The sequence below is a fragment of the Rhizophagus irregularis genome, chromosome 26 (assembly GCF_026210795.1).
Source record: "Rhizophagus irregularis chromosome 26, complete sequence".
Classification (NCBI taxonomy): domain Eukaryota; kingdom Fungi; phylum Glomeromycota; class Glomeromycetes; order Glomerales; family Glomeraceae; genus Rhizophagus; species Rhizophagus irregularis.
In genome coordinates, this window is record NC_089454.1 from 406386 (window position 1) to 432812 (window position 26427).

The 26427-nt window shown below is 25.0% G+C and overlaps 4 protein-coding genes across 4 annotated transcripts; 2 read left to right on the plus strand and 2 right to left on the minus strand.

Annotated features, from left to right (window-relative positions):
* Positions 1 to 2075: 2075 nt before the first annotated feature.
* Positions 2076 to 4108, plus strand: OCT59_017250 (uncharacterized protein; the record flags this gene model as incomplete). The annotated part of the gene is made up of 4 exons (XM_066137367.1): positions 2076 to 2237; positions 3094 to 3171; positions 3255 to 3651; positions 3729 to 4108. 4 exons carry the CDS (start codon positions 2076 to 2078, stop codon positions 4106 to 4108), a joined length of 1017 nt encoding a protein of 338 aa, XP_066003960.1.
* A 39-nt stretch (positions 4109 to 4147) lies between these two features.
* On the plus strand, positions 4148 to 4429 carry OCT59_017251 (uncharacterized protein; the record flags this gene model as incomplete). The annotated part of the gene is made up of 1 exon (XM_066137368.1): positions 4148 to 4429. One exon carries the CDS (start codon positions 4148 to 4150, stop codon positions 4427 to 4429), a length of 282 nt encoding a protein of 93 aa, XP_066003961.1.
* Positions 4430 to 24009: 19580 nt separating this feature from the next.
* On the minus strand, positions 24010 to 24429 carry OCT59_017252 (uncharacterized protein; the record flags this gene model as incomplete). The annotated part of the gene is made up of 1 exon (XM_066137369.1): positions 24010 to 24429. The coding sequence occupies one exon, from the start codon at positions 24427 to 24429 to the stop codon at positions 24010 to 24012; it is 420 nt and encodes a 139-aa protein (XP_066003962.1).
* Positions 24430 to 25524: 1095 nt separating this feature from the next.
* On the minus strand, positions 25525 to 26393 carry OCT59_017253 (uncharacterized protein; the record flags this gene model as incomplete). The annotated part of the gene is made up of 3 exons (XM_066137371.1): positions 25525 to 25727; positions 26128 to 26211; positions 26279 to 26393. 3 exons carry the CDS (start codon positions 26391 to 26393, stop codon positions 25525 to 25527), a joined length of 402 nt encoding a protein of 133 aa, XP_066003963.1.
* Positions 26394 to 26427: the final 34 nt, after the last annotated feature.

Here is a 26427-nt window from a genome sequence, read left to right on the forward strand (position 1 = left end):
TTGCTAGTCAAATAGTATATTTTAGAAGTTCATGTCTATAATTACGTTCAGACTTCTATATAGTTATCTAATTAATTTGCAAAAATTGGTGACTATATAGAGATTTTTATTATAATGTAATTATATAAAGATTTTTTATATAATAATTATATATATTGGTATTTTCTAAAGATATAATTATATAAAGGAATTTTATATAATATGACTATATAAAGTGTAATTATATAGAAGTTTAACTGTATATAGACTATTATCATAATTAAATATTAATTTTAATTTTATGAGAGTAATTTAAAAATAAAATTATATAACAAATTATTATATATTTTTATTATTTGTAACAATTTTTACAATTTACAAAAATGAAAAGTAGTGATTTTTTAAAAATTGGCTTTTATCATATAAATGGAAAAATGCAGGTGAAGGTTTAAAAAAAATTGCTATAAGTTTCATTATCATTAACGACTATATGATCAGTTAAAATCATCTTTATGATGTTTTTTACCTTTTATATAATTTTTCTTTTATATTAATATTACCCAAGTAAACTGGAATTCTGGATTCTAAAAAATAAAAAAGAATTATTAACACTTCTTCAAATAAAAAAATATAAAAAAATTTAAAAATTTTAAAATTTACTACCTGTCATTTCATTTTATTAAAAATTGCTAATTTTTTGAAATATTTTTTCAAAACAATTGTACAATTATTTTGTAAAATTTTTAAAATATATCAAAATATATTTAAGATATTTTTGAAATTAAAATATTAAAATAATATCAAAGTCAATTATATTATAATAATAAAAGCATTAAAAAATTATTGTGATATTATTTTGAATTATTTTTATAGACCTAAATATAATACAATTACAAAATAATAACAAAAATACAATAAAAATATTTTGATGTATTAAATTTATTTTAGTAATATTTTAAAATTATTATAAAATCATATTGAAAAATTGGTCATTTTTAGTAAAGTAAAATTCTGGAATTTTTAAAAAAAAGGAAGTTTAATGAAATGGTAATAAGTTTCAGAAAAAAATTTTTTAAATAGAAGAAATATAAAAATACTAACTTTTTATTTTATTTTATTTTTCTAGTAACTTCTGTACTCTTTTAGACTATTAAATACTATTTCTGATTGGTCAAACTTCAGAAAAAAATTTTTTAAGTAATAAAATATTAAGGCAATTTCTATTTGTACACGGGGTGTTTAAACACGGGTCATATTAGTAGATTAAAAACGGCATTCAAAACCTCCTTTAATGCCTTAAGTAAACTTGCAGAGCAGGTGAAAATACATATATTTATCTGTAATATAATAAGAATAAAAAGTAAAAGAGTATAATGTCGGTAGCATTCAATTTCAAATTAAAAAACAAAAAATTAATCTATTAAAAATTATATTTATATGACCCGTGTACAAACACCCCGTGTAAACTTAGAAATTTTCAAATATTAAATATATTTTGATACTTTAATTTTATTTTATAGTTTTTGAATTTCTTAAAAATACAGATATAATTCATGTTATATATTCAAATCAGTCAACAAATAAATAATCTAAAAATAGAAAAAAAATCTAGAAAATCATGTCAATTTTTTCAACCTAAGAGACTGCATTGATATTATATTTTTAAAATGTTTTTTTTTAATTTTTTATTTTTTCTACTTAGACATTTTAATTTTTTTTTGAAATTCTTCTTGTAAAGTATTATATATTAATTCAAAATAGTATTTGACATTTCAAAAAGGTCTAAAAATATTCTTAATTTTTTTTTCTAAAATTTACCAATTTTAAATAATGTAATAGTCTAAAGCTAAGAAAAAATAAATAGAATAAATAGAAAGTTATTATATTTTTAATTCCTATATGCCTTCTATTTAAAAACCTTTTTTTTAATTCACTAGTCTAAAATAGTTCAGAAGTTATAAACTTTTTATTTTTGTATTTCTATTCTTAAAAAAAATAGTTTTTTAAATAGTTGTTAAAAAAATTTTTTAAGAAAAAAAAAATACAGTATAAAAAAGGAATATTTAAATAAATAAAAAAAATGATCTCAATTTAGTATGTCTCTTGAAGAATCTTTGATTAGACACGCTGATACTGTCTATTATTTGAGAATGGATTGGAAACCTATTACAAGACTTCGTTCATATCTTCCAAACTTATTAAGTTTAGAATTTAATATAACTCATACTAAATGCTGGGATGAGTTTAAGAATGGTGCCGTAATTGGGCAATTGCGGATTAATTGCGGATCCGCAATATTGCGGATTTGCAGATTTCAGAAGTCCAAATATCCGCAAATCCGCAAACCGCAATTATCCGCAAATCTGTAAAAAATCCGCAAATTAGCCAATTAAATACTGTATCACGATCATTACTCAATCTATATATTTATATCGAATCATCAAATTTAGTATTATTACTCACTCTATTATAATATAATCAATTTATAATGCATCAAAACATCAAAACAATTGTATCTAAATTCTTCTTTTTCTATTTACTTTTTTCAACAATTTATTATTAAAATGTCAAAAACACCTTCTTGGCTCTTAATTTAAAGATTCGTGAAAAAAAAGTTGTTACATTAGCACTTTTAGAAAAGAACGAATTAATTTCGTTAGCGCTGTTAATTATTTAGGGTAAGTAAACTTAATAAAAAATTGAATCATGTAATTTTGGACCAAGATAAAGTAAGATTATCTTTCAAAAAGAATGAGGGATGCGTTTATTTTGACTTGCAAGAATCGGCTTTAGATTTTACATTCATCAATAAGGTATTCCATAAGGCCCTTTTTAAATGATTTTGATTTCGCTTATAATTTTTTTTTTCAGTCCACCTTTTTCCCTTGAATTTTCATTTCTGGACAATTTTGTCCACTTTTTTCTGTTCTACCTTTTTCTCGTTTCTGGACAATTTTGTCCATTTTTTTTTGTTCCACTTTTTTCCCTTGAATTTCCGTTTCTGGACAATTTTGTCCACTTTTCGTTTCTGGACCACTTTTTTCTCTTGGTATCAGAACCATTTCATTTTAGAACAAATGATTTCATTTCTGAACAAAATTCATTACTTTTTAGGGTAATTTGGCTGAACTTGAATGCTACAAATCGCTATATGAATTATATAAAGGTAGATACGAAGTAATTCGTTTACAGGTAAATATGTGAATGAATTTTAATATTTATATCTTAATTTTGTTTATATTTTATTTGTTTATTTATATATTTTCTAATAATAGCCAGAAAATACACGTTCAACTACATCTGGTACAACTGGTAGCGTGAATGAATCATTAAGAGAATTGTTACAATATTCAACACCCGAACACACGTGCCTAGAATCCTCTCCCAGCTCGTCATTATATCTTAAACCCAACGATTCAGAACTTGCCCGTGTGTTAAACAGTGATTTATCCATAAATAATCTTTCTACTTCTGACACCGAAACAAAAATTTGGTCAAATTTGAATATACGCTGTATCGAAAAATTTGGCGGACAAGATCACATAAAAAATGATGTTTCTATTTCTGACATAATGTGGGCCAGTACAACCTTACCTGCGTACCGCAGCTGGAACATAATGAAGAATTATTATGATGACATTGATGAATGGATCGCAAAAATTAGTAGCTTCTGTAAGTTAAATTTATCAAATTCTGAAATTGTTCGATTATTATATTTTTCTTATAATATTTATATCTAAATTTTCTAGGTACTGCTAATGATGATGAGGATAACAATTTTCAACCTACTGAAGCTGCAAATTCAAGTTCTACTAGGGATGAATCTGGCAACAGTGAAATTAATGAATTTAACCCACCTTCACAATACAAAGTAGTTCCAGCATCAGCACGAACATCAACCACGGAAGTTGAAACATCGATGAAACCACCAACAAGATCAATAACATCTAAAGTAAAATTAGCAACACAAGTGCCAACTAGAGAAGTGATAGTATCTATAGAACCACGGGTACCAACTTCAGAAATGAAGTCATTGGAGGTACCTCCAGAAATGACATTGGCGAAATCAGCGGAATCAAGTGTGGCAGAATCACAAGTACCTTCAGAAATGGCAGTGGAGGAACTGTAGCAGAATCAAAGGCAGGAATCACAAGCACTAGCTTCAGAAATGGAGGAATCAGAAGAATTAGAAGCATCAACATCTGTGTCGTTATCAAAATCCATTGTACGAAAATGTAATTTCTCAGATGATGATGACGACGACGATGATAAAGCCAAATTATTAAATTCTACCCAATTGTTATTATTCAAAAAGGGAAAGAAACTTCACGATATTTTGTTAGCAGATTCATCGTTTAATGGCGAACTCATTGCTTCTGAAGAATTAAAAGTATCAGATATATCCAATGACTTAAATGAAATGCTGAAAGATCCCAGTCAAAATCGTTGATGAGAAATCCGCTAAAGATCGAATCGATCAATGGCGAAGGCAAGAATTACAATGTGAAAATTTTGTTATAGCCGCTGAGTCTTTTAATTTATTACATTTGGTGTCCTTGGTCCAAATTTATGATGATCTATTTAAACTTGGAGAAAAATTAAGAACTGACCCTAATAATAATATAAAAACTACAAAATCTTGGGTTATTCAGTTCATGCGGTCTGTGCTTAAAATTGGCGACAAAATGGAACAAAGGAATAGGGTAGGATGTGATTGATTACGAAGGTTATTTAATGAAGGAATCACGAGTACGCAACTTGCGAAAGCTGGGTGCCGTAAGTGCGATTTTTTCGTTAAACAAGAATATTATGAAGTATTTTTGTCCCAAGTTCCTACATTAGAAACTCGTTGATCAATTTCAAGTTTGTCGAACGAACGTCTTTCTGAAATCTTGTTTACTGCTAATCCAGATAGTACTGCACAAAAAAAAAGAGAAGAGTTGAATTTATGGGGGAGGAATTCATTAATATAGCGGATAAATAAAAAAAATAGTGAATACATTGAATATGTTGGTTAGTGGGTAATATCATTATCAACAAAGAAGCATGTATTTTATATTGGCATAAGTTATACGCGTTAGATAGATAATTAAATGTATAGATAATTAAACGTAACATTTACATATTTTCAAATTGCACGGGAAGCTTCTGTCCAAAGTTTCTAAAGCAAAAAAAAGTAAAGTTTTCTGATTATAAAGTGGACAATTTTGTCCAAAATAAAAAATAAAGTTTTCTGAATACAAAAGTGGACAATTTTGTCCAAAATAAATAATAAAGTTTTCTGAATACAAAAGTAGACAATTTTGTCCAAAATAAAAAGGGAGGACAAAATTGTTGATATGCATTATAAAATACTATCAAATTTATTAGATATTAAATGTTCACAATAAGTACAAATATGAATATTATATAGGCAAAATAAAAGTCAAAAAAAGAATTAGTTTAATTGTTCTGGATCCCATTCCTCTTCGCCATCACTATCATATCTTCGAGTAATAGTTGGAAGTATAGAATTATCAATAAAGACCCATGGTCCTAGATCTACCGTGCTTTCAATATCTAATGTTTCATCATTCATATTTGTTTCATCAGATTGATGTTCATTAAAACTATCATCATCATTCTCACTCATAATTTCTTCTTCTTCTTCAAATACTGTATTCAGCATGAGTTGAATATCATCATCTAACTTTGAACTGCTATCACCGTTACTTGTATAATTTAAGTCTTTTTTAGCATGTTTGAGAGAATAAAGATATATTTTCGCCATTGTCTCTATAGTTTCTGGTTGCAAATTTATACGTCTCTTACCAAAGAGCCATCCCATGGCTGGAAATAATCTTTCACAACTTGCCGAGTGTGGGGTTATTGAAAATATTACTTTAGCTAGCCGCGAAAGAGAAGAAAATTTTCCATCAACTATGGAATTCCACCAATGGTAAGCTGTGTCATGAACTGAATAAAACGTGTTATATGGTTCAGAATTATCAAAGTATGCACGAAGTTGTGCATCAAGTTCTAATCCAGAATTTTTTTTATGCCCAAGGTTTTTCCAGATTCGAAGGGCACACTTTCTAAGACGCTCAAATTGATTATCACGCATTCCATGTCCTAACAAATTTGCAAATTTATATTATTAAATGAATTTAAATAACAATAAAAAAAATAATTACCTCAATATTTAGGATGAAGGAAGAAACCTAACAAATAGATATCCTCGTCAAACTCTTTATATCTATTAAAAAAATATTTAAAATTAAACATTAATTTTGAATCTTCTATTAAAGATACTAACCTAATACATTACCGCTTATTAAAAATGCTAATACAAGAGTTTCTTAACTCTTTATAATCATCAGTTGGCATTGACTTAAAAAATGCTGCGATACGAAGAAGATGCAGATAACAATCTGCTAAAATTATATTACTTCCTTCTAACATGAGAATTGCTTTTTTTATCGGCTCCAAAATATCCGATAAAATACGAATGTCATCAAAAAACCCTCTTTTTTTCAAAATTGCTTTTACAGCTTCATTAGAGATTTCGCGTTCATGATTGTTCAGGACCTAATTGAATAAACATTTTTGTATTAGGTTTAATTATTATTAATTTAAATATAAAGTATACGTACATGTAATAAAGCATCTTTTAATCTGTACACCGAAGATGTACATTCATGGACTGTCGTCCATCTTATTTCGATGTACATTTTCAGCCCTCCACCTGCAATATTTTTTGCATCAATCGCTTCTTTAAGCCAAGTGCTGGCAAGGGTTGAATTTTTGAAGTATCTTGTTAAAATATTTGCTCGTTTTACAAGACATTTAACTTGATCTACTTTGACAATATCACTACTTATCAGATTGATGCAATGGGCGATGCATCGTATATTGATAATGGATGGATATTTATTCGTGATTATTCGACGGGCACCTGCGACATTGGCAGCATTGTCACTGACAATAGCGACAATTTTGCTTATACCCACTTTACAAATTATATCATTTATAACTTTTGATAAATATTCAGCGGTATGTGAATTTTTAGAAAGGTCTTCAAGTTGTAATAGATATTCCTTTCGATGGTGTCAGCAAAATAAACGCCCATAAGCTATTCCCTCGAGGGTCTGTCCAACCATCAAGAGCTAATAAAAAATATATGGATAGTTATTTTTTTAATAAAATATTTTGAAGCAATTATAGAAATTATAGATTTACCGATAGTAAAATTAGACTCTTTTTCTAATTCATTGTTGACTCGTGCATTGACTCTGGATAATTCCGCCTCCAATAAAGTACCGTTTAGTACTCGTCGTGAAGGTGGATCGTATCCTGGCTCCAGCGCCTTTATCATGTCGATAAACCAAGGACATTGATTGCGCTAAAAGGGCGGTATTGCGCACATCACGTAGCTTGTTATCATCCGGTCTAATTCATCACTCCGTCCTTTTTCTATTTTACCTCCTCCGTAAAAATTCTTAATTCCCGTTTGTCAAACCCTTTTGTTAGGATAATCTGATTCATCTTCATCTGCGCTTTCTTCCTCTTCTTTAGCAAGATTTTTCCCGACAATTTTGGCAAAATACAATGAAACATCATCGGGGCATTTTTTACAGTGGTTTGCCAAATGTGCAGGCGGGGCGGGGGCGGGGCTTGGGGCCTTGTATGCCAGTATTGTCGACAATGCTACACGTACGCTGAATAGTGTCCTCTCGACTGCATGTTACCTTGTATCATATGATTACACCATACATCTGATGGTGGTCGACCGCTTTACTACGCTTAGAAGGACCGCTTGACGTGACGTTATAAAGAGCAAAACTTGAAATTAAAAGAGTTTGTCATCAATATCGTTTTAAAGTTTGATTTAGTAGTACAAGATGTTGATTGATTAAGATCACGCCTAATTGTAAATTGTGAAGTTTAAATTTCAATAATGTGAAAATTTGTAAATTTAACTGGACAAAGAGAAAAATTGAACAAAATTGTCCAGAAACAATACGAGGAATAAGGTGACCAGAAATGATACAAGAAAAAAAGTGGACAAAATTGTCCAGAAGCGATGGATGTCCAAAAATGATAGAAAAAAAAGTGGACAAAATTGTCCAGAAGCGATGGATGTCCAAAAATGATAGAAAAAAAAGTGGACAAAATTGTCCAGAAGCGATGGACGTCCAAAAATGATAGAAAAAAAGTTGACAAAATTGTCCAGAAATATTACGAGTAAAAAGTGTATAAAATTGAATCAAAGAAGTCTTGGTATAGCATGATATCATCATCAGACGAAGTTGATTGTGATGAATAAATAGTATGTTTAATTCAGTATAATAACTTTGACAAAAAAAAATTATAAAAATAACACTTCTAATTTCAACAATTTTTAATATGTCGGGATGACGAATTCTTTATTTTGAATTGATGGTTTTTTACTTAATATTATTTTATTTAACATTGCAGATTTGCGATACAGTATTGATTTACGGATTCATTGCGGATTTGCGATACAGTATTGATTTGCAGATTCATTGCGAACTTGCGGATTCATTGCGGATTTGCGATACAGTATTGATTTGCGGATTCATTACAGACTTGCGGATTCATTGCAGATTTGCGATACAATATTGATTTGCGGATTCATTACGGATTTGCGGATTCATTGCGGATTTGCGATACAGTATTGATTTGCGGATTCATTGCGGACTTGCGGATTCATTGCGGATATGCGGACTCATATGCGCAATTCAATTCTTAAATCCGCAATACTGCAGATTTGGAAAAGCAATTTCAGCGCCATCCTTAGATGAGTTAGATTATTTAAACGATTTATTATTACCTAATTTAAAAATTTTAAAGACTCATATTATATTATCGTAACTACTATCTGAAGTTAATTGCGTTTTATAAATAAGTAAAAATAAAAATAAAAATAGCAGTTTAAATATATCTGGTGCAATTTTACATATAAATAAACTGAAAAAAAATTAAAATATATAGTTGCAAAGATTTTTTCTTAAAGTATTAGTTGAAGTAGAGGTGGTATTTTTAAAAAGCAAGCTTTTTCTTTATTATTAATTAATATTTAAAGAAGTTATAGTAGTAGACAGAGGCTTGGTATTTATTACTTTTTTTATTTAGTTTTTCCTTTTAGGATTTTCTGAATGTTATAACTTTTTTTTTTATTTTTTATTAGTTTTTTTTTTCTTCTAGAATTTTGGTATTTTTACTTTTAATTTTTTTTAAAAAAAGTTAAGAGTACTAATATGTTGATTATTTGAGCTGAAAGTTTGGTGTTACTTAATTTTTTTAGATTTATGTAAATTAGTTATAAAAAGAAGACTGATAAAATTGGTAGATTTTAATTTTTAATTTTTATTAATTCAAATTGATTAGTAGAAGGATTATTAAAATTAAAAATATTAGATTACTTAGAAGCGTAAATGGTTGAACTTAATATATTTACTTGGAATCAAATGAATTAGTATAGCCACTAATTTTGGAATATTAGAAGGACTTTACTTTTTTATGTTTACAAGTTTTTATCTTAGAATATGCTAATTCTTTATATAATATTTTTCATATAAGTACATCTATTAGTAAATGAAACTTAAGTATTAAATCTAGTTATTTGTATGTCATTTTGCATAAACTATGAAACCTTTCAGACTAAGATAAAGTTTATTTTACATGAATTATATCTGTATAGCTTTATAATTGCATATATAAGATTTTAAAATATAATGATAAGTAGTTTATTTTGTATAGATAATTAAGTAGACCTCTTTATATTATTGTATATTTGTAATAGCCTTAATAAATGTACAGCAAATATTAAAAAAAAAATATTATTATTTCTTTAAAAATGGTCTTTTCTTAAAAATATAAAAGGGTAGTATTTTTTTTTATTTTTTTAAAATTTTATTATTGTTTTTTACTTATCTTATTCTTATTTTTTTAAGAACAATTTCTTCTTTTAAAATAGTAATTAGAAATAAAGATAAATAAAAAGCAAATATATATAGGTTAGTAAATATATTTATTGTAATTAAGAAATATTTTAAACTTCTAATATTTCTTTTCTTTTTTAGAATACTTGCTAGTTGAATAATTACATATAGTATTAGATTATGAACTATTATAACATATCAGACAAATATTAGAAACCTGATATAGGTATAATATATAGTATTAAAAATTATACACATATCAAGTATCAACATTTAATATATGCTAATTTTTCACCAATAATATTCTAATAAATTACAGATATTTATATAAATAGACTAGTATATTTATATAAATTTGTATAATAATATTTACAATGCTTTTAAAAATAAAAAACTAATAGAAAAACTTCACATTAGTGTAAAGTTTAAAACCTAATTGCCTAGTGTGTAACTATTACAATTTCAGAAACCCAAAGTTTTGTAGAAGTAAAATTATTTTTAGTGAGAACTACTTCAAATTAAATAACTTTACCAAAACTAAAGTTAAAGATTTGTTTAAGTTTTAAAAAAAACTATAAAAAGCTTAGAAACAAATTTAAAAGCACTTTACAATTACTAAAGTTTAGTTTGAAATGGCTTATAAAAAGCATTAGAAGAAACTATTTCTAAAAAAATAAAAATATTATAAGTAAAGAAAAATAATAAAATTAAAAAAGAAAATGAAAAAAAAAATATATATATTAACTTTTTATATTCTTAGTAGTCCATTAAAATCACAGTTCTGAAAGTAACTATTCCTAAAGAAATAAGAATAAAGTAAGTAAAAAATGAAAAAAATGAAAAAACAAATGAAATTAAATATCTTACATAGTATAAAATTTTCTTAAAATTAATTATTATAAAATTCACAAAATCAGAAGACTTTTTCTGCTAAATGTCTGGATCATATTTTTTCAAAAATAATTTTTTTATTTTTTCTTTTTCACTTATAGTCTATATACTTTTATCTTATTTTATATACTTCAAGCAAAGTCTTAACAGCAAAAAACCTATAGTGGTTGATTTTAGTATTAGAAATTTTATTTTTATTTTTTATTTTTCTTATTTTATACGTTTACTTTTTCTTTGTGGTGTTCCTGAACTCAAGACGGTTTGAAGAGACGTATCGTCTAGAATAAGTAAACTTTGAGACAATGACAAGATGAGGACATTTTTAAGTTACTTTTTTTAAGCAAAATAACAAAACTTTGAACATGGAAAGAGCAACTAACGAACTCTTTATTAATAAAGATTTTGTGAAATTTCTCCACAACAATTCTTTTTACACTAACAGGTCTTCATTCTTCAAGATACTTGATCAGGCCATTAAGAAGCATGCAGATACTTCACAACATAAGAAATACCTGTTTAGAGCTTACCTCTGAAATACTTTTATTAGTTTACTAAAACGCTTTGAACATGACCTTCAATAACATCCTTTGCCAAAAATTACGAAAACAATAACACAGCTACTCTTCCTAATTAAACAACAACAAAAATTACCAATCAGATCGCTTTTTGAAGATTTCTGGATTAAATTACATGTTAAATGTGATACATTGTTAAATACATTCTGAAACCTTCTGACGGTATTACAAATAATTACCGAATATGACCAACCCTTTTTCTTTTATTTAACTCTGAAATAGTTAACCAATTATGGCTTACTCGATAATTTTAATGGTGTCACTCTCAACTTAACATATACTTGATACTGTGGAACAAATCTTAGATTTATCTTTAAACAACTATCATGTACATGTTTGAGCCTCATTTTTGGTTGTTTCTTCACTTCAAGAAAGAAAAGGGATCGTAACAAACTTCCTATCATGCTAATTTTTTCATAGATCTTTTATGTTAAAGATTTTATATTTTGTTATATTTTTTATAATAGAGTTTTAGTTATTTTTCTTTTTCTTTTTGTATCTTTTTTTACTTTTATTTTTTCTTCATATTATTTTTATTTTATGAATAGAGTTTACAGATGGGACTTAGAATTTATTTTATGATTTTGAAGACTGCCAATGTCTAGATATAATAATAGAACTCTAGACATCACATATATAACTCTCATTTGAGTTTTAGCAAATTCAATCAAAATTAAGTTAAACTCATAATTTTAGAAAAAGCAAATTGATTGCAAATTAATTAATAGTTATAATTATGAGTAGAGCTCTGCATGGGTTGGGTTGGGTCAGGTTATCTGGTTAACTCGAACTGAAATTTTTTTTCAGGTCATTTCGGGTAACTCAGGTTACCTAAAGTTTTATTATTAAATATTGTAAAAAAATGTTTTGTAACATTTTTTACTTTTTGTTTTTATATATAAAATGCTAAACTATTTGTTTCAGCATTTTTCTTTTGATTTTACATATAAAAATGCTAAAACAGATAGTTTTGGCATTTTTTTTCAATTTTACATATAAAAATGCTGGAATCATTAGTTCTGGCATTTTTCTTTTTGATTTTACATGTAAAAATGCCTGAATTATTAGTTTTGGCGGTTTTCTTTTGATTTTACATGTAAAAATGCCAAAACAGATAGTTTTAGTATTTTTTTTTGATTTTACATGTAAAAACGCCAGAATAATTAGTTCTGGCATTTTTCTTTTTGATTTTATATATAAAACGCCAAAACAGATAATTTCAACATTTTTTTTTCAATTTTACATGTAAAAGCGCTGAAATAATTTGTTCCAGGCTTCCAGCATTTTTCTTTTTGATTTTACATGTAAAAATGCTGGAATAATTAGTTCTGGCATTCTTCTTTTTGATTTTACATGTAAAAACGCCAAAACTGATAGTTTTAGTATTTTTTTCGATTTTACATGTAAAAGCACTGGAATCATTAGTTCCGGTATTTTTCTTTTTGATTTTACATGTAAAAATGCTGAAACTAATAGTTCTGGCATTTTTCTTTTTGATTTTACATGTAAAAACGTCAAAACTGATAGTTTTGGCATTTTTTTCAATTTTACATGTAAAAATACTGGAATCATTATCCCTTAAACCGTTTTGCGAGCAAATTTGTCCGCAATTTCTAAATTAGAATAAATGACGCTATAAATATTCTTTAATTTTGGCCAGATCATCACATAATTTTGTAGCCAAATTGATCTACATTCTGGCCATAAATTGTATAAGTTAGATATGCGATTGATCATTAAAATTGGATGAGAAATTAACTCGCAAAAATAGTATCAGAATTTTTATATAATAAAATTTAGACTTTTCTTATCATATTTTTTCTCTATTTGAATATTAATTATAACTTTTTATTTTCATTATAAAAATTTTGCATTATAATAAACAAAATAGAGATAAAAAAAATTAATTTTTATAAGTATATAATTATAAAATTTTCATTTAGGTTCTATATAAAGTCAAAATCCTACTTATAAACATCAAAAATCATATTAACAAAAGTTGTTTCTCATACCAAATTCTACATGTTCTATTAAGCTTTTATATAACTACAATTAATTATCAATGAAATCGTCAAAGTTAAGTGCAAAGATTTTAAAATTTTGTGATTATCTTAAAATACAACTTTTGACCAATGGATAATTTTCGATTTTATAATATATAAATTTATAAATGATAATAATTGCTGCACAATAAATAATTTAAACTATTTTGAAAAAAAATTTTATTAAAATTGCTTTATTTTTCATAAAATTAGATGAGAGCTGAAATTTAATAAAATTGCAGGCAAATTTGCCCGCAATTACTTACGGTTTAAGGAGGTTTAAGGGATAAGTATTGGCATTATTTAATTTATTTGACCCAAATATATGTTAGATCAACGGGTCAGATTAGTACCAACCAGCACTGACCTGACCTGTATCATGTCATGAATTTGATGACCTGACCTGTATATTTCAGGTCAATCTATCGGATTACCCAATCTGTCAGGTCAGGTTGCGGAGCTCTAATTATGAGTTTTAGCAAATTGTATTGATTTTACAAAGTCATATTTTATATTTGAGCAAATTGGTACTTTTTTTATCCTTTTTTTTTAACTTATATTGATAATATTTTTAAAAATATTAGTTTCAGGGTCCAGATTATATTTTGGCCAAAATTAAGTATAATTTCGGCTAAAATTAAGCATAATGCGGGCCAAAAACTGTCTAATTAGTTTCGTAACATTTATTTTTTAATAATTATTTATTTTTAATTTATTATTTTTATTAATTATTATTTTATCTATAATCTACATATTTTTAATTATAAATTACTATAAAAATTAACAGTTTAATTTATATTAATTATTTATTTTTTTTATTGATAATAAAAAAGAAAGATTGTTAATTTCGGTAAATTGACAATTAAATTTACCGATCTACAAATAATTTGAATAAACTGAAATTATATTTTATTAAGCAAATTTAAACCTATATTATTTAGAATTTTACTATAACTCATATTTTGAGTTTTAGCAAATTAATATAGATTTAAAATGTGATAATTTGATTTTTAGCAAATTAGATTTATTTTAGTAGGAGCAAAAAGTGCTAAATTTATGCAGATCAGTTATGAGTTATATATGTGATGTCTGGAGTCCTATAATAATTAAGCGCCTAGATATTTGATGGTAAATACTACACTTTATTATAATTCACGAACTTCTTTCTATAAATGAGATCTTTTCCACCATTCACTAAAAATTACCAATAAGTATACGAACTCTTCTATGCACAGCTGGTCAGTCCTTGACTCCTTGCAGAATCCGCTTACTTCTAATAGAAATCATCCATAAGTATAAAGTAAAAATTACATAGAAAAGTCAAAAAAACTGGTTGAATTCATAAGGTAAAATTCTTTATAAATTAAAAAAAGTAAATGTAATTCTGTGATAAGTTTTTTTTATATAACTGTAAGTATAATTATGGTAAAATTAAATAGGATTTTAAAATGTAACTTGTAATTATAAGGTAAAATTTATTAATATATACTATTTTTAGCACAAAGTTTATTATACGAACACGTAAAATTTCATTACATAAACATGTAAAATTTATTATATTATTTTTAGCATAAGTTTATTACACAGACATGTAAAATTTCATTATATAGACACATAAAATTTATTATACTATTTTTAGTTGCAAGTTTATTATACAGATACGTAAATTTTATTGTACTATTTTTAGTTACAAGTTTATTACACAAACACGTAAAATTCTTTACACAAACATATAAAATTAAAAAAATAAATGTATAAAAAAGAATTTTTTAAGAATATATGTGTAATATAAAAAATTATAAAATAAAGTAAAGAATGGAAAGAATAGGTGGTTGGGGATGGAAGGTAGGATAAATTAAAGTTATTTTTTTATTTTTTTCTTTTTGTCAAAAAATAATATATATATTTGTAACTATTGATCAATTTTGAACTTATTTTAAATAGGAACTTTTTTACTTTTTTTTGAAATTATATCTAAAAAATTAGGCAAATTTTAAAAGAAATAAAAAGTACTAAATGTATAAAATAATTATTTTTTATATAATTTATAATTATAAATGTTACTGAACTTGTAAGGTAAAAATATATATAATTTAAAAATGTAACTGGAAAGGTAGTAAAATTACTTAGTAGAAGGAAAATTTGGAGTAAGATAAATTTATATATAAATCTTAAAAATTTTACGGTAACCTTTATTAGAAGTAAGCGGGATTCTGTTCTCACTTTAAAATTTGTCTCAATAATTATCAATGCTCAGGAATTTGGTATTAAGACTTTCTTGCTGCAACTAATTCAAATAATTCTTTGATTACAAAACTTGTTGCATATTTACTTTTGCATAAAGTAATTATATTTATATTTAGAAGAATGACAATATCAAATGATTTTCCAGATCATTTTTCAGCTGACCATCACTTAATACCTAAAAAAATTATTATTCTAGAACTAGAAAAAGCATTAAAATTCTTTTACGTAATTGGATAGATTAATTATAAATTAACCAAAAATGATAACGTAACTAAATCACATTTTGAATTTAAAATAATTTGTGATCACCTCAATATATTAAGTTCAGAGTAAGTTGTTTATGAGAAAAATATCTGATCTCAACAACAAATGTGATCTCAGATCATAAATTTCTAGAATTTATATATAGAATAAAATCATTAATATTATTATTATTTGAAAAGCATAGGGAATTTAGGCCTAATATTCTTCATTATATATATAATAGTTTATTAATTAGTAATCCATATACCAATCGGACCACCCCTTAAATCTGCATTTCCAATATAGGAATATCCACCAATTTTTAATCGAATAGATTGAAATTTTTAATGAAAAAACTTTGACATTTGCTTTATTTTATTAGAGTATCAAAAATAGCTCTTAAAAAAGTCAAACTTTCACCAATAAACTTTAAATTTCTTCAATTCGTAATTTGTGTAACCATCGACACAAAACCGAAAAATTTTTTCACTTAATAATTTGAAAATAAATGCTTTAAATATGTTCGGAACTTATATTTTAAGATAAAATTACCATTTTTAAATTCCTAAAGATTGATTTATAAAAGTTTCATATAAGCATTAAAAATGGGAAAATGGATTATTGTTAGTTAACCTTAAAGTAGGAAATATTTTTACATTTATTATATCATTTTTTTTTAATATTCTATTAATATATGTCCAAAGTATATATGTGTGAATTTTGAGACTTCTTGCTAGTACTTTTATTAGAAAAAAAAATGATAAATAATTTTTACTAAAATTTCGCTAATTGATGATATTTAAAAAGCAATTCGCAAAATTTTGAGTTTTGAAATACTTAAATTTATATTTTTACAAAATAGATTTAATCTCTAAGTTTTTTTAAAAAAAAATTTAATTGGTTTGGCTAAAAATTGACCGACTTTACTTTTTTTGGAAGTGGAGATTTGATTTTGCCGATCACTAGGTCCGATTCATTCGTGGATCGGCAATTAAGTAACTTACCATTAATATAATCTTTTAACACACTTCTTAATATTTTCAGCCAACTACTCTCTAATCGTAAATCTATTAATGTTAAAAAACAATAAGAATTAAAAGATAATGTTAAAAAATTTCTTTATGACTGGATTATTTCTATTTACATAAAGAGCAGGCAAAAGTCATGGCAAAGATTTAATGACAGATTAACAATATTCAATTAATAAAGTTAATAAACAGTAAAAGAAAAATTCAAAATTAATACTATTACAAAAAATGTAAATTTCTCCATAAGTATTATACTTACACCCATAAAAATTAATATGTACTTATTCTTGAGAAAGGAACCCCAAGCCTTAGAGAAAATTTTAAAGCAATACGCAATGATACTCAAAATTCTGAAAATAAAAATGTATCAATGAAGAAATCCAATTTACCAAAATGGATTGGCATAACTTCAAATCTAAACACAAATGAATAATGCAGAAGAATTATTTTCAAAAGTGTTTCTAGTGACAGAATTACAATAATTACTTTAGGCATTTGGAAATAATGTAAACAATAAAAGAAAAAAGAATTTAATACCTTTAATTTTAGAACACTTGAAAAATAGAACTTTTTTTTCTAACGAAGCTATGTCAAAAGGAGAATTATTTGCAGTTTGAGACTCTGAGTAGTTATAGAATATATTAATAAAGTCTTTTATATAAAATTTCTTGGTATAATAAAGATAACTAAAACACAAAATGGTGTCCAGAAAATATGCTAAATATAATTCCAAAAAAGAAATAATATTTATAAAAGCTACAGTTGTCCAATTTGCATAAAAGCACTTCGCTTATATAAAGCTAATATAAATAAGCTTAACTTTTGAGATCAGTTGTTTCATTATTTATATTTGTCGAGAAAATTAAAAATTTCATATAATTTAATATAAAATTTCATTCATTTGTATAACCAATTTTATAGGCTGACAGTTCTGTTGGGTAATGATCAACCTGTATAACATTTGAGTTGGCCTTCTGTTTATTTATCTAACCCTTAAATAATATCATATTGATTTCTCCCTCAGACTCTCCCTATGAAAAGCTTTTATACTTAAAATATACTTAAAATTTTATTAAAATATACTTAAAATAAGTATCAATTTTAATTTGTGATATACTTATAATATACTTAAAATATGCTTAAAATACTCTTAAAATATACTTTTAATATACTTGTTTTTGCCCAAGTACTTAAATTATACTTAAAGTATACTTAAACTAAAATTTAAGTACAATATAAGTGTATTTTTTACATGTTTAAAATATTCTTAAAATGTACTTTAAATTCAATTTAAATATATTTTAAGTATATAAAAAATACATTTATATTGTACTTAAATTTTAATTTAAGCATATTTTAAGAATATTTTAAACATGTAAAAAATACACTTATATTGTACTTAAATTCTAGTTTAAGTATACTTTAAGTATAATTTAAGTACTTGGGCAAAAAACAAATACATTAAAAATATATTTTAAGAGTATTTTCAGCATATTTTAAGTATATTATAAATATATTGCAAATTAAAATTTTAAGTATATTTTAAATACAAAAACTTTTCATAGGGTCTCTCGTCCTGTTTTCTGTTATATGTTATCATTATACTGATTTTGACCTTAAACAGAATCCTGCTTACTTATAAGATAGGTCACCTCCAGGCCTAAGGTAAAAATCATATATAAAATTCTTTGCAGATCTGACTATAAAAGGAAATTTTATGCTACATTGTTATGATTTTTTTCCTTTTTGGCTAATTAACCAATAGAATTTAAGAAAAAAGTAAGGTAAAAACTATTAGTAAAGAGCCAATTTTTTACAGTTACCTTTATTATAAGTAAGCGAGGTCCTTCCTAAACCCTTTCATCTTGTATTCTGATATAGATTAACATTAGGTGTTCCTATGATAGCTTAATTAGGTATTTTAAGGTATTTCTGCTATGTAAAATGAGTAGTATTACAGGATCTTTTTACCATGTCAAAATCCTTTATAGGGTATTATATTTTTATACTATATCAAATTACCTTTATAAGTGCTAGAGATATGAAGAACATAAAGTGTCTATAATACTATTGGTACAATTTAGCAATCTATTCTGACATACTGTTATCCTGTCAATGATTAAAGCCAACTGAAAAACTTTAACGCTTTTTAACAGGTTAACTGGAATTTAACTTAATAGGAGAGTCTTAAGTTGATCACAAATAATTACGTGAAATAACGTTAGATGTTCAGTTAAAGAAAATAGGTTTTTATTAAAATAATGTAAAATTTTAAATATGATGAAAAATATAAATAATCTCTTGGTTGCAAAATTAACTATCTTAAATTATACTATTAGGAATAATACTCTTTCTATATAACTTGAAAACTACAATACAATTCTTAACTAATTGATGAACTACCCCTTCAATTTGGTAAAATCCTATCACTATTTACTATAATAAAATAAAAATTAAGAATATTTGATAAAATAAATAAATAAAATAAATAAAATAAAATAAATATATCAAATAAATAAAATATAACAAATAAAATAAATAAAATTAATAAAATAAATAAATCAAATATCTCCTATTGCTGTGGGCTTTCACTTCATTTCGTGCCTCTTCTATATGAAGATTTTGTAGGGATTATGAAGGGGTTTGGCTTTTGTTTTTATTTGTTTTTAATGTTAATACAATGGTAATATGGATATTTAGAGAAATTTGATGGTTGCATCCATACGGGTAGATATAGCTAATTTAGAAAATAGTTTTCATTTTTGTAAAGTTAATTTTAATGTAAACATATATAAACCATTAAATTATAAAATAAATAAATAAAAAAAAATAAATCAAATATATCAAATAAATAAAATATAACAAATAAAATAAATAAAATTAATAAAATAAATAAATCAAATATATCAAATTTATCAGATTTATCAGATTTATCAAATAAATCAAAAAATCAAGAAAATTGAAAAAAACAAGGGATCCACAAAATGATCTACAAAATTGATCTACATAAAATTACTGCGTCACATTTTTACTTTAATACTTTCCCCCTTAAAGAACGAACTCCTGTGAGTCTTTAAATTTCCAATATCATTTTGTTTCAAAGATCTTATTAAATTAACAGTAGTATTAACAGTACTAGTAATACCGAGCAAAACTATTTTTTTCAATCTGAAATATTTCGTTTTTTTTTTAAAGGATAAATTTATTCTGAAACCTAAACTTATTCTGAAACTTAAATGTATATCCAAATAATGAAATATATTTATAGTACAATATAGTATTTAAAGTTTAGTAAACTAGCCAATTATAGTATAATTATTTTATTTTACGTTTAGTATATATATAATTTTAATAAATTTCAAAGAAAATGTAACACAATTTTCAATATATTATTATCAAAAAAGTTATAAGCATGTGAAAAAAATATGATTTCTAATATAAAATTGATTATAAAGTGTCTCCTTCTAATTCATTATCAAGTGAATATTGTTGAATTAATTCTTCAACATCATAATTACTTTCCATTTCTACATTTTCACTATCATCTAGTTTATCTTCAGTCTTCACTATCAGTTTCATTAACATCATTATTAATATCACTGTCATTCGAATTTTCACCATAATTATTCAAACAATTTACTGCATTTTTTACTAAATTAAACATTTCTTTAATAATCAAACCCCATACTTTATGATTAGGAATTTCTGAAATAGGAATATTTCTTCTATTATTAATTTCATCTTCCTTCTCTTCAAATTGTAAAAATGTTGAATCATTAATCATTTCATGCACTTTGTCCTCTGTATATTGTTGACCAACATAAGCAAGCTCATTTTTAATATTAGATATATAAAATGATCAAATTTTTGCCATAGCCTCAATCTTTAAAAGTCCTAATTATTACCGTCATATACTATATAACCAGTCAAGAGTGGAAAAAATTCTTTCGCATCTTGTACTATGTGGAGTGATAGAAAACACCATTATAGCCAATGCAGGAAGATAATCATACTTGTCTTTGATTGTAAGCCACTAACTCATTGGTGTTTCAAGATAACTATCAAACTCTTGATTATATGGACTTTTTTGCAATTCATAATTACGCATTTGTGCCAAAAGATGATTACATGACTTTCTGTCACCACCATTATTTTGCCAAATCTGAGCTGTGGTAGTAGTGATAGTTTTCCAATATACTGCTTTTAACCCACATGGTATTAAATATTTATAAAAAAATCAATTTATTTTCTTCTAATAAATAATTTCATTAAAAAATTAGGATTTTACTAACTGCGATAGGCAGAATGTAAAAAATATGCTAAAATATAGATTTTTGGATCAATATTTGTTAAATGATTTGATATAATGTTGATGAAATTCTACTATTCCTTGAGAAAGTAATTTTTTAATAGTATTTGCTATTAAAATCAATTGAAAAAAAGCAATCAGCAAGATTTGCATTAACACTTTCAAGTAAGGTAATTGCAGTTTTAATCAGCTTTAAAACTTTGGTTAATTTATCAACGTTTGAGAAAAATTCCAAGCTTTGAATATTTCGTCTAACACTTTTATTTGTAATTTCATTAGGATTATTCTTCAAAACCTATAAATATTTTACAAAATATTATTAATAATCAGTAATATTACAATAACAAAATAAGAATTTATAGATATTGAAATAAACTCACATGTTTTAGTACCATTCGTAAATGAGATACGGAACTTACAGCTTCATACATGGAAGTCCATCTTGTTTCACAATATGTTTTAAGCCCTCCTCTTACAATTTGTAATGTAGTAGTAACATCGGTCAACAATTTTCCTACTATATGAAAATGTTTAAAGAATAATATAATCTGATTACAGCTACTAATTATTATTTTAACCAAATTATATTCTAAAATTAAAAAAAAAAGGTTAAAAAGATGAATTTTTAACAATAATTCATAATTAGTATTTTATAGAATTTGAAATATATCCATAATCTGTTTGGTTACTAAATTGACGAAATGAGCAATGCACTGAAAATCAATAATGTTTGGAAATTGGTTCATAACAATTTTCTTTGCTTTAACGCAATTCACGGCATTATCAGTAACTAATGCAAAAATTTTTTCAAAGCTAATTTTTTTGATAATATCCGTAATTTGGCCTGCAAGAAAATCTCCTGTATGATGATTGTCTAAATAGTCATGAAGAGCATAAAGGTATTGTTCTCGATCAGGAGTTAGGATTACATAGTTATAAACAGAAACACTATTCGGATTTGTCCAGCCATCAAGTGCTTAAAGAGTTAAACAATTAGAATTTAAAATTTGTAAATTTTTATAAATTCATTTGATAACAAAACTTACCAAGTGTTAAATTCTCAGAATTTTTAATGATCTACTTAATCTTGTCATTAATTCTTGCTGTTTCTTGATTTAAAAGTCTATCACTTAGCAATTCGCTTGTTGGAGATTCATATCCTAGTCTCATTTTGTGAAGAAATTCAATAAAAAATGGATTCTCAATAATTGAAAATGGAATACCACAACATATAAATACATGCACAAGAGCATAAGTAATAGAAGCCTTTTTTTAAGAATTTATATTAGTTGACTCAAACCAATCAGTCAACTCCTACTGGTCTACCCGAGTTTTTCTTTTTTTACTATTTTCTGGCAAAGAAAAGGTATCTTTTCTTCCAAAATCCTGTGCAGAAACTACACCTAAGTAGAACAAATGAACAAGTTCTGGAACTTCTTTACAGTTGTTTGCTAAGTGATCTTCTAGCTCATTTAGATGACTACAAGGCCAATATGTCCTACAATAATTACATTTGGCCAAAAATAACCAGCAGACTTGAGCGGTTTTTTCTTATAATGTCTTCATACTTCACTTTGAGGACGACCACCTTTCTTCTTTTGTTGTTCAGTTGGAGTGTCCATTTTTTATAGAATATTGAACGTTTATGAATATAGTAAAACAGCGAAAGTAATACATTAACGTGACTTTTGGCAATATATAAAGTCATTTGGTATCTCATGCGGTCATACCTTGTGAGTTTTTTTCTATTTTAACAGTTATTGATTATCATTGATTTGATTATAACGATAATTAAAGTTTTACAGTCTGTAATCAAAATTGTGCTACATAATAATCCAATATAATATTGATCAGATGATCAATTTTTTTCAACTCAAAATTCGTCTTCGTCTAATCTAACTTGGAAGTTAGAGTAATCTGACAATTTCACAGATATAGTAGTAGTCAGTTACTAAACAACAGTTTAACTTTAGGACGTTCAAAGTACGCTGAAGGCAGAAATTGTGATTCAAAAAGGTTTTGTAGTTAGAGTAATTATAGATTTAGTTACGAGAACATTAAAGTATGACAAGAGCTGAAATTGTGACTTGTAAAGATTATAGTTAGATTTGATGGATTAGCTGATTTATAAGGGATGGTAAGTTTGGTAAGTTACTAGATATGAAATGCATCGTATTGGTATATAGAAATCTATAAAAGGATTGGTACAATTTTATTCATATGGGATGAAAGATTATGGTATTGTCACTATCGTGAGAGGAATTATTTTATGATGTATAATATAATAATATTGTTATAAAGCTGTATTTATTTGTTAATATTTTAGCATATTGTATGTATAATATTTAATAAATTTTACTAAATTGTGTTTGAAAATGTTGAAAATGTGTCGATATATTTGTAAAATAAAAAAAAAAAACTAAAAATATATTTTTCAGTTTAGTCATAATTTTGGTTTAGTCATGTGACAAAATATTTCAGAATTTCGTAATTTGAAATGCATTGACGAAATAATTTCAGTTTTGTCACATAACTAAATATTTCAGTTTCACCTGGGATCACTAGTGTAGATCTTTACGTTGCAAGATATCTTTGGTGACTTGACTTTTTGTACTTCCTGCAATAAAATTAAAAATATTATCCACTAATTTATGTAATATATATTTAATTTAATTTTTGTCTTTAACTATAAATGGAACTCTAGTATGATTTGAGGAAGTAATATTCGTCAAAATTACATCATTCAAAGAGTCACCAATTAACTATTGAAAGCCTTTTAAAAATGAAAATTCTGAATCGTTCATTAGGTGATTTATAATAGCTTTTATTCTGGAAGAAAATCTTTTTATCGTGAATAGGAGGACAAGTTGGCAATTTATAAATAAATTGCAATATTTTATGTAAACTTTTACCAAGATTTACAGTTTTGTTATCAAGATTATACTTTTTTTCATTCTTTTTATGATTTTTTCCATCACTTTTATTATCTAATGATACTTCTTCAAATTTTTCAAATCCTGGATTTTCTATTATTGCATCTCGCCTCTCGTATACGTCTTTCAGGCTGTTCGCACCCCGCTTACTTCTAATAGAGGCCACCGTAAAATTTTTAAGATTTATACGTAAATTTACCTTACTCCAAATTTTTCTTCTACTAAGTAATTTTACCATCTTTTCAGTTATATTTTTAAATCATATATATTTTTACCTTACAATTTACAAGTTCGGTGATATTTATAATTATAAATTATATAAAAAATAATTATTTTATACATTTAATACTTTTTATTTCTTTTAAAATTTGCCTAATTTTTAGATATAATTATTTTAAAAAAAGTAAAAAAGTTCCTATTTAAAATAAGTTCAAAATTAATCAATAGTTACAGATATATATATTATTATTTGATAAAAAGAAAAAAATAAAAAAATAACTTTAATTTATTCTACCTTCCACCCCCAACCTTTCCGTTCTTTACTTTATTTTATAATTTTTTATATTATACAGATATTCTTAAAAAATTCTTTTTTACACATTTATTTTTTTAATTTTACGTATCTGTGTAATAAACTTGTAACTAAAAATAGTACAATAAATTTTACATGTTTGTGTAATAAACTTGTAACTAAAATAGTATAATAAATTTTATATATCTGTAATAAACTTATACTAAAAACAATATAATAAATTTTACGTATTTGTATAATAAAATTTTACATATCCATATAATAAACTTTGTGCTAAAAATAGTATATACTAATAAATTTTACAAAATCATAAATTTTACCTTATAATTACAAGTTACATTTTAAAATCCTGTTTAATTTTACCATATATTTACAGTTACATAAAAAAAACTTACCACAGAATTACATTTACTTTTTTTAATTTATAAGAATTTTACCTTATGAATTCAACCAGTTTTTTTGATTTTTCTATGTAATTTTTACCTTAGGCTTATGGGTGGCTTTTATTAGAAATAAGCAGGATCCTGGTGATTTTTCAGGTAATCCCTTGAATAATCTTGGATTTTTTTTGACAGGTAACAATTCTCCTTTATGAAGTTTCTTTTTACCCTTTCTATATTGAGCCCGATATTTAAGCTTCTGGCTCCCTTTATTATTTGGTAATCCATTACCATTACCTTTACCTGATAATTGAATATAAACGTATGGTTCTTCATTTTTTGTGCAATATTAAGCTTGATATTTAGGCTTCTAACCTTCTTCATCATTTGGATACGAGTGTAAGATTAAAGCGCCTTTTTTTTAGTCACTAGTACTGTTGTTGTTAGAATTTAAATTTACATCACTAATATTCATTTTCTTCATTATTCTCAAAGAATTAAGCCATTTGTCGATAATATTAGAGTCTAATTTATTAATAAGTCTCTTTTTTTTATCTTCATTATCATTATTTATATTATCATTATTATCTTTATTGATACCATTGTCTTTATCATTCTTGACATCTGTATTTAAAAAGTTAATAATTAAGTAAAAAAAATAGGTTATATTTTAATAAATTTTAATTTCTTTATTAAAAATAGCTAATTTTTTGAAATATTTTTATAGACCTAGATACAATGACTTTCAAAACAATTGTGCAATTATTTTGTAAAATTTTTAAAATATATCAAGATATATTTGAAGTATTTTTGAGATTAAAATATTAAAATAATATCAAAGTTAATTAATAAAATAATAACAAAAACATTAAAAAATTATTGTGATATTATTTTGAGTTATTTTTATAGACCTAAATACAATATAATTACAAAATAATAACAAAAATATAATAAAAATATTTTGATATGTTAAATGTATTTTTGTAATATTTTAAAATTATTACAATTTTTAGTAAAGTTGTACCATTTGAAGTTTTATTACTAGGATCATCAGTTATATCATCGTTATTATCTTTATCGATGCCATTATCTTTATCATTTTTGACATCTGTATTTAAATAGTTAATAATTAAGTAAAAAAAATAAGTTATATTTTAATAAATCTTAATTTGTACCATTTGAAGTTTCATTACTAGAATTGTCAGTGATGGTATCATCAGAACTTTTTATAAAACGAGAAAAATAACAATTACTTTTTGCAGGACCCCGGATATCTCCAAAACAGGTCATAAGTCACACTTTCGGCAGATTAGCCCATTTTTCA